This window comes from Nuphar pumila, chromosome 4 (genome assembly GCF_984573655.1).
Source record: "Nuphar pumila chromosome 4, dmNupPumi1.hap1.1, whole genome shotgun sequence".
NCBI classification, from domain to species: domain Eukaryota; kingdom Viridiplantae; phylum Streptophyta; class Magnoliopsida; order Nymphaeales; family Nymphaeaceae; genus Nuphar; species Nuphar pumila.
The window spans coordinates 98,348,629-98,358,549 of NC_143252.1; the positions used below are offsets into that span (position 1 = coordinate 98,348,629).

The 9,921-nt window shown below is 37.1% G+C and overlaps 1 protein-coding gene across 4 annotated transcripts in view; it reads left to right on the plus strand.

Moving 5' to 3' along the window:
• The window catches only part of LOC149840328 (casein kinase II subunit beta-3-like), a 30,312-nt gene extending 26,145 nt beyond the window's left edge, over window positions 1-4,167 (plus strand). For all 4 annotated transcript variants that reach the window (XM_090004391.1, XM_090004389.1, XM_090004393.1 and 1 more), the window contains exon 5: window positions 3,546-4,167. In XM_090004391.1, the coding sequence (XP_089860517.1) occupies window positions 3,546-3,682 (137 nt within the window). In that variant the 3' untranslated portion in view covers window positions 3,683-4,167. The remainder of the gene's footprint in view (window positions 1-3,545) is intronic.
• Window positions 4,168-9,921: the final 5,754 nt, after the last annotated feature.

Sequence of the window (9,921 nt, forward strand, 5' to 3'; positions counted from 1 at the left end):
ATTTGAAAGGGGGAGCATGTTCCCTTGTGACCTACTTTGTACAGTTGTGTCTAGAGTTTGTTTTGCTTTGGTTGAGTCATGATGTAAGTGTTAAGTCATTTGTAACTTTCTCTGGGCCACCCTTGTACCTCGGTTCAGGTTGATCAAACAGTGAATAAATGCAAATGCGTTGAGCTTTCTTTATTCACTCTCGTTGTGATTACCTTCAAGTGATTACAATTTCTCTCTCTCTTTTCTCTTTCACTCTCTTGCACTCTATACTCAAAGCTTTCGCAGTGGCAAGCGAGTGACCAGATAGGCTTGCGGCGGTAAGGAAAGGACCGTCGCGCCGCACTGGCCTGTAAAAGAAATACACCTGTGACAAGTACCCTGAATTGGATAAATGAGAGAGGGATGGGAGGGCATGGATGTAACCTCGCAAGTTGACTATCTGTGCTGATTGTGCCACTGAAGAATCAACACTTTTATCCGTTGTCAAATTTTCATGAGTTTCAGGTGCACCACATTGACCAGCTGTTGAGGAAATTGAGTGGCCATGTCATTGCCCAGCTCCCTAACTGAGGGCCAGGTTGGATGGTTCAGCTCGGATGTGCAACCCGGTCCTTGATTCTGATGCAATTGTCCCTTGTGCCTCTAGTGGATTGGATCCCAAAGTGGGAATGAACACTGGCTGCTTATTTGTGTAGCATCACTGAGAGAAAGTGGTGGCATTTGAGGGGAACCAGAGGAATACCGTGGTGAATTTGTGAATTTGGACTATTGGATTGTACTGGTATCTTAGGTTGCTGAAGGGACATAGGCATAGGATATTCTAACCAGGGGAAGAACAGAACACTTTGATGCAACCCCACAGGAAGAAAGAGATATGCAAGAAACTCAGGAAAAAAAGGAGAAACCAGAAACTTTTAGCAAAGCCCATATGAATAAAAAAAAATAAGTGATAAAAAGAAAAAGAGATGGATAAATTCATAAAAGTTTAATTACTTAAAGGGTAAGTGCAAGACTAGTGGGAGAGGGAAAGAACTACATAAGGAAACACTCCAGGTAATACTTTTGTTAACCATAGAAAAAATGAGTCGTGTTCCAATTATAGTTTTTTTCTGCTATGAGTTTCAAGTATTGAAAAAAATGGCCGTGCTAACCTTTTGGAATTGGATAAACTTAGTATCACATGGTCTATGTTGATTGTAGTTGCTCATATTGACCTAAATGAATCCTGGTTATAGGTCAAACCTGAAAGTCATGAGTCACTGTGTTTTCAAGCTATGATTGTTCTAGATTATCATATCGGATGCTTTTAGAGCATATGCTTGGATCGATTACATGAGAATCACTCTCTCACTTGAATGAGAGAGTGATTCTCACCTGGCCCCAAATCTCATGCTCAACCAAACATGAGATTTGGGGTTCACGTGATTTCGTGATTCGAAATCAAGTCAACCCATGAGATTTCGAATCTCACGGTTTGCCTTGTGATTTCAAATCACTTGATTCGAAATCACACGGGCTCTACCAACAAATGAACCTTGGGGGCTTAAAAATGCCCCAATGTAACATCATTCGTCTCTTCTGGTCTGGTTGAGGGTTGGGGTTCTCATCCAGCCAGCTTACCGGAGAAGACCATCGAAGCACAGTCAACAGTTGCCGGCAACACGCACCACTCAGGTATTTTTTTTTGGTTCTTTTGGGCGGGTGGAACAGCTGTGACCCTGCTGCTCTGCCTCTCCTGCTGGCTGGCACAGGGGTTGAGGCAAGGTAGACCTCGCCGCTAATGCTGTTCGTTGAGCTCTACCTGTTCACCGGAAGTCACTGTCCGCGAGCTCCACTCCTCCCTGTTGGATGCAAAGGGGAAGCCCCTTTTTTTTTCTACATTGTTGGCGAGGTGGAGCTTGCCTGACATCATCACCAACAAGCTCCACCTCCTCCCTGCTTGAATGCAAAGGGCAGCCCTCCCAGCAAGGGCCCCTTAGTTTTTTTTTTCTGTTGATGCATCAGGTTGGAGCTTGCTGGCCACAGCCTCCCCTCCCCTCCCTCCCTCCCATCTGGTTTAGCATGTGAACTGAGGCGGGGTGGAGCTCGCCAGAAATCACCAGCAGCGAGCTCCACCTCCTTCCTGCTGACATGCAAATGGAATTCCTTTCTTCTCGCTAACAAACTTGAGATTTGGAATCATGAGATTCCAAATCATGTGATTTGGAGTATCACGAGATTCCAATTCTCATGTGATTCATTTTCATTTTTGAAAAGGGCAGCCAAACATATCCTTAGTGACACGTTGGTTGTGGAAACCCTGTAAGTTTTTGGATAGGAACATTATTTTGTGTGGCTTTTCTGGCGAAGAGTTAAGTGTCACACACACACACACACATATAGGGTAATACATCTGTGCTAAATGAAACATGCTAAATGGGTTTTTCAGGCTTTTTTCGTTTTATTTTTAAATTCTTTGTAAATTTTCAACGGTCCAAAATCTTTGTAAATTTTCAAGGCTCCAAATATCATTTTTTTTCACCGAAAACTCAATATCCAGGTGTGGATTCCCAGTAAATTGACCATGTCCAACACATTTATGGGGTCAGAACCATGAAAAAAACCCACCAGAAGAGTCAGAAAATCTATTTTGCATATTTCATTTAGTATGGATGTATTACCCTATATATATATATATAGTAATGATAGGGTGCTCCCAGAGCACCTACTCCCACCTAATAGAAGCTTCAAATTTTCAAAATTTGAGTACTTTTTCGTTGATCAGACCCTATAGATATGATTGACAATCATTATTTAGTGAAAAACAAGTTTTGGATCATGTGATTATGGCATACATGTAGGTGTTTTTAAGATCTTCAAAAAATCAATGAGTCACAATGTACCAAAATTTCATGACTTAGAAAAACATATTTTGATGACCAAAAAACATGATTCCTATCAAATAAACTGTATTAAGTACATTATAAGGTCTGATTGAGAAGATGCAATCTATAACCATGATTTCTAGTAGGTGGGGGTAGGTGCTCCCGGAGCACCGTAGTATTACTCACACACACACACATATATATATATATATATATATATATATATATATATTCTTTTTGTTGAAAAACTAGTTGCTTGTATATTTTGTTCTTCCACTTATATTACCTCTACTCACCTTGTTATATTTATCATTTAAGCTGAATGCACATCTTGCAGCAATATATATGCTAGAAAACGTTAATGCATGTATTGACACTCAAGTACAATGATAGAAGATCACTGTGAAAATAATAAAAAGATATTCTTTTTCTAATCCTGGCTTGTCTTTTAGGAAGTGAGTTTATCCTGCAGTGCTGAGTACTCTCTGCATCTTTTATCCTTCAGGCTAGCACTTCAACATGGTTGAAAGTGCTGCTTGCTGGAGCTCTTGCTGAATTTTTTCTTGTTAATTTTTGCTAGTTGTATTTTCCCCTCTTTTGCTACAAGTCAGAGCGTCTATGACTACATGATGGATTTTCCTTCAAACTCTTCTTCATCTGATATTAAAATTTTGCTTAACTTCCATTCAGACATGGATGGGGCTTACTTTGGGACCACATTCCCACATTTGTATTTGATGACTTATCCTTCTGCAAAGCCTGCACCACCTGTTCAAACTTACACGCCAAGGATTTTTGGCTTCAAGCTACACAAGGGTTCCAGATAATGGTTTTTTTTCCTTTTTTCCCTTTCTAAAGGACAGGTTTGACGTCACATGGATCGGTTTGTTAACCATTTGATGTAGGTGAAGGGAGTCTGCCTCTACAAGATTGAAAAGAACTATGTTGTACAAACAGAAGCTGCACGTGTTTGCTTGGAAGTAATAACAGATTTTGTCCATCCTTCTTCACGAAGGCACCACTAAATTTTAAGATTTTTAGAAAAAGAAAAAAAAGGTTTGGCCATTTGTTTTGTCATTGAACTACGGCCAACTGGGGTACTACTAACCTTGTTCTGTATTCATTCAGAGAGTTACAACATTGAGATTTAGCTGATCATCTAAACATAACACCACATGATATTTCGCCAGAGGTCTCATGCGGTAGTGTTGGTGCTGTAGGATTGAAGCAGCATGAATAATTTGATATGTACCCGTCGTGATACTCCTGGATATGATATTGGTGTATTAACGAGTCATGAATTTGCTGCAAATGTTTTTTTTTTCTTTTTCCTTCTTTAATTTAAGTTGGTTTGAAGCTTTTGTAATCATGTTTCCTTAGTATCTTCCAAGACCAATCCCAATGGTTGTCTAAACACTTGCTCATGTGAAGTAAGCAGGTGTTCCTTACGGCACACTCATGTGGAGTCCTGCTTCATGGGTGATACAAGTGTAGCCCTGGGTTGTTCATGGACCATGCGGTAGAGATGCTACATGCCTTGCATTTAACTCTCTCTCTCTCTCTTGGATATTTTTCGTAACATGCTCTCTCTTGGCTAATGCCCTAGTTAGTCCAGCTATCTTATTCGTCCTGTTAACCTTGGTTAGTTTGGTGATGTAAGGCGTCCATATCTAAATTGTGGGTGTACTCGAAGGGTATTATTGACTGGGTCATTCCAAACATTTTTCTCCGTGGCCTCTGTAATCAGCTGCTTGTCTGTTGGAATTACAACTTTGCTAGGTTGTGGACATGGGGTTTGACGCCACAGAGAGGTACTTTGATTTTCATCGTGTTGCTTGGCTTCGAATTGGTGGGTATGCAAAGTGATCAAAATGCTGCCAATTGTGCATAATTGACGATTGAAGTTTTGTGAGAATCCATCGTCCAGTGAAAGAAACTCACTTGGAGAGATAAAACACCAGAGCACGTGCATCAAGTTTCTGCGTCAAGGTTGGAGGTCGGAATACACCCTTTAACCTCGGAAAAATTACCTTAAGCCAATGGGGAGGTCAGGCCTTAAGCAGTGAGCAGCTCCCGTACAAGCACAGGTTTCCACCGGATGAGCTTAACAGCAAACACCGTGCAATGAAAACCAGAGAAGATAGGATACCAATGTCTTGTAAGCACGACAAGAATACGACGACAATAACAAAGAGGAACAAAAATATTACTTTTTTCTTTCAGGCGAAGAAAATGGAAAGCTAAATGAATTCGAGGTGCTAACAAAGTAGAGTAAAAGATTACTTTATATTTTTGCTACTGATAAAGTAAAGGGGTGGTTAATTGTCCTGTGCCGATCTATAAGCCAGTCAGTTTCCACTCTCTCTTGAAGCAATTTGAAGATGCGCATTTTCCAAACAAATATATGAGATAAGATACGTCCACTCGATAAAGCGTGATGATTTACTCTTCCAGTTGAAGGGGATAAGTTTTGGTTTTAATCTTGATTAGCAAGCTTATGATTGACCGGGCAGAAAATTTTACGTGTAAAGATAAGAGATCAAATGTCGGAAAACTTAGAAAAATAATTCTTATTTATCCCTAATTTGTTCATGCTGAATCATTAAAAAAAAATCAAAATAAATCATAGTGCGGAAGCGTACATGAATCCACTATTGCGCTGGTAAATCTTGATGAAGTTTTCATCTTTCAAAACCTCTATTAGAGGCTTTTTCTTCTTTTCTAATCCAAATGAGAGAGGAACAATCTCTTTGTTGATGGGAGAGAAAAAAGAAACCACCACTATATATGGTTTTGGAGACCATAACTCATTTGTAAATACCACATTGTCTTCTTTTCAATTCAAACCATCATAAAAATATAAAACTGACATATGAGCGCACATTAAGTATCTACACATTATTATAACCATACTATATGAGATGTCATATGACTCAACAATATAAGATTACTTTAAATGAGCCCATACCTTAGATAGTTTATAATGAGTGATTAATTAGATATGTAGGCCCACACAAAATATCTAACAATTTTTCATTTGGGCTATATATGTCATTATACAATCACACATTATACAATAACACATTATACAATAACTTTATAAGCTCAATAACACTATCTTACCAAATGACATTTTTAACAATTTGGTTTATTTATCATGTCAACATAGAACTAAAGCGATCTTCATTACATTCATCATAAATAGACCTATCAATGATCACATATATTGACATAACCAACAACATAGATCAAGCATGGATGTGAAGCATGAAAATTATATGTAATGTGATCAGAATATGCCTATTTCTAACTAGTCATGCCTTAGTCTTTAGTGAGATCACAATAAATGAGTACAAAGTGAAACTAGATCCTGAACCTTATACTATAGTAAAAAAAAACTTTATCTTTATTTCAGAACATCCAAATACAAACTCTCACTAAACCAACATATCATTAAATGATACAACACCCATTCGAGCAGTATGCTCATGAAAGATCTTGGGTGGTAAAACTTTGGTAAGCGAATTCACAATCATGGAGTTTGTGCCAATAAGTTCAATAGATACTTGACCATTTTACACTCTTTCTTTAACAACAAGGAACTTGATGTCTATATGTTTCAACTTTGACAAACTTCTATTGTTGTAGGAATATAGTACTATCGACTTATTGTTATAAAATAACTTCAATGGTCTTTCAATGTTATCCAAAATCTGCAGCCCAATGACAAAATTATGCAATCATATTTTATGATTTCATGCCTCATAAAAGGCTACGAACTCTGTCGTCATAGTGGAAGAAGCAATGAGTGTCTGCTTAGCACTTTTCCAAGAGATAGCTCATCCGACTAACAAAACCTGATGTAGATCTACGACTGTCTTATCACCCGACAAAGTCAGAATCAGAATACCCAATGATCTCTGACTGATTTGACTTTTCTTGTGTGAGCATGTAAACTTTTATTTTTTGTAAGTATCGCATAACCCTTTTGGCTGCTTTTCAATGATCCATTCTTGGGTTACTCAAATATCTGTGTAGCATCCCTATAATGTATGCAATATCTAAACGTGTACACACTTGAGCATACATAAAACTCCCTATAGCTGATGCATAGAGAATTTTTTCCATATCCTTTACTTCAAACTGGTGTTTGGGGCACTGAAAAAGACTAAACTTGTCTCCCTTAGCAATAGGGGTGTCACCTGGTTTACAATCCTTTATGTTAAATCTGTTAAGAATCTTTTCGATATAGCTCTTTTGTAATAATCCAAGAATACCTCAAGAATGATTTTGATATATTTGAATTCTTAATACAAAAAAGGTATCACCAAGATCTTTCATTTCAAATTTCTTTGTTAGAAATCTCTTGGTTTCTTGCAATAAGCCTATATCGTTACTGGCAAGTAGTATGTCATCGACATATAAAACGATGAAAGTTTATTTACCCTCATTGAATTTATGGTATATGCATTATTCATTAACCACATTCATCTCAAAACCAAATGAAAGGACAACTTGATAAAATTTATCATACCATTGACAGGAAGCCTGCTTGAGTCCATAAATGGATTTCTTTAATTTGCAAACTATTTTCTTCGCATGGCCTGAGACAAAATATTTTGGTTGCACCATATATATTGTCTCATCAATGTCACCATTAAGGAATACAATCTTTATATCCATCTAATGTAGTTCTGTAAACATCCTAAATTTTTCAAGTTCATTTCTAGACACCCCCTTCGCACAGATGCCAACCTCTTTAGTACAGTGTATGAGCCTAACCCCTAGGTCTATTCCAATTTAGGTATCATTTCACTCTTTTCTACCAGCAAAATTACCATTTTACTCCTAGGTAACCTTAGACCCTTGTCAGTTAGAACCAATCCAACTCATTTTAAGCTCAGAAGAATTAGAATATCAATCATTTCTAGCTTCTCTGAGCTCACGATGAGTAGTGTCATTTTATTTCAGCTAAATTTGGTTCATTTCATGAGAAATGAGCTCATTTCTAGCTCGAATCCAAGCCAATTGTCTCAGAGTCGGTCAATTCCTGTCGATCCTATTTTTCTGTGTCTAACTTGAGCTCACCAAGAGTTCAAGTGATCCAGTGTTGGTTCAAACTTGTTTCCCACATTCTTCAAGTCTGTTTTAGCTCAGTCCGCCTCATTTCAACTAGAATTGAGCTAACCCTTGTCAGCCTAGCTAGGATTTAACTCTGAATTTAGTTCACCTTAGTCTAGTTGAGTGTCATTTCAGCTCAAACCCCGTACATTCTCGTTACTTACTTCACTCTATAGTGAAATTCTCATCATTTCACTAAGAATTGTTTCTATTTTCGATCACCTAGTCTAGGAGTCTAATTGAGTCAGTGCCTTTTTAGTTAATCTAAGTTTAGAAACCTTAGAACCCAGTCTAATTCAGTTCAACCTTGTTCAAACCAGTCTTCCAAGTGTCATTCTTCGCCCTATAGGGTAAAATCATTTCTGACCTTGGTCATTTCTATTCAAAGTGGACATTCAATCAATTTCTAGTCCAAACTCGAATCAATTACTTTTCTAAAATTATATCTATATCCGAGATTTAATTCGTGTTTCAATTTGGGTCCAATCTAATATTGGATCTGATATCTGATATCTATTTTCTATCTTGAACCTGGGTCTTTTATTCAATTCATTCTGTTATCTATATCTAGAGTCCAATTTATTTTCTGAACTTGGATTATCTCATCAGATATCCAGGATCCAATCATTTGTTATTCAGGATCCATTCTCCAATTCTTATTCAATATTCAGGATCTATTTTCATCACATTATCTTGATCTCGATCCACTTTCTAATTCTACCTTTGATCCAGGATCTAGCTTATTATTTTCATTATCCAGGATCCATTTTAAGTGTTTTATCTTTGATCCATAAACTTTCATCATTATGGATCAGACTCATGGTCTGAGATCTAGATCCATTTATCATTTTAAAACTTTGAATCTAGATCCAAATTTAAACCTTCTTCTAATTTTAAACCTGAGTTCAAAGCTAATCTTTTAAATCTAAACCCAGTGCTTTATATTTGATATTTTGAAATGCCCTTTTCAGAAAAACATCTTTTTCAATGTGTCAGATCTGGATCCAGATCGGATTTTGATTTAGTTTTTTATCAAACTTGAATTTCAAAATGGATCTTAGATCCAATTAATTCACATTAGATGGGACCCACCTAGGTGGCGTCACTTCTTGATCATTTCATTTCACTTTATTTCATTTGGTCCTTATTATTTCAGAAACCGAATTGATTTAGAACTCTATTTTCATTTTTATCCTCTTATTTTTAACTTTGCTTTAAACTTTTTAAAATCTTTGTTTTAATTGTTTTAAAAACCAATGCGGACCCCACCTAGGTGGTGCTACATTTAGAGATTTCCAAATTTATTTAGGCCTCTTAGGTACTCTAATTAGTTTGAAATAAGAAAAGTCAAAAACAATTTCAAATGGGACTCTTTAAGAAAATCGCCCCCTCTAGTCTCTAATTTTTTTTAAAATTTTGCTAATTAAATGCTGATCTAGAACCTTGGAGTCTCTATCCTCAGCCAAGATTTTTCCTATAAATAGGAAGCTCTAGGGAACGTCCAGCCCATCTGATGCCCAACAATCCTTCCTCTTCTTAATTCTTCTTTCCTCCTTCTCCAAGTGCCACCCTTCCCTCTTCTCTTTTTCCCTTCATTTTCTTTCTTCCTTTTGCAATTGCAGCTAAGGAGAATCTCAGCTATACTCTTCCCTCTCTTTTATTCACTTTATTGATTATTAACATAGCTTCTAATTTTATTTTCTTTTACAACTACCATGAAAAAAGGATTCGACCTCTCATAGGCTAAACCTCTCTTTCAACCAACTACATTAAATCAATCCCATGTAGTTTTCATTTTTTTTATGATCATCTTAGATTTAGATTTTTATTATTTAATCCATGCACTGACATCTGTGTGAAGGGGGTGTCTAAAAATGAACCTAAAAAATTTGAGGTGTTTATAGATGCCCCTCTTTGCTACTAAGCCCGTTGAAAGCTGGACTTA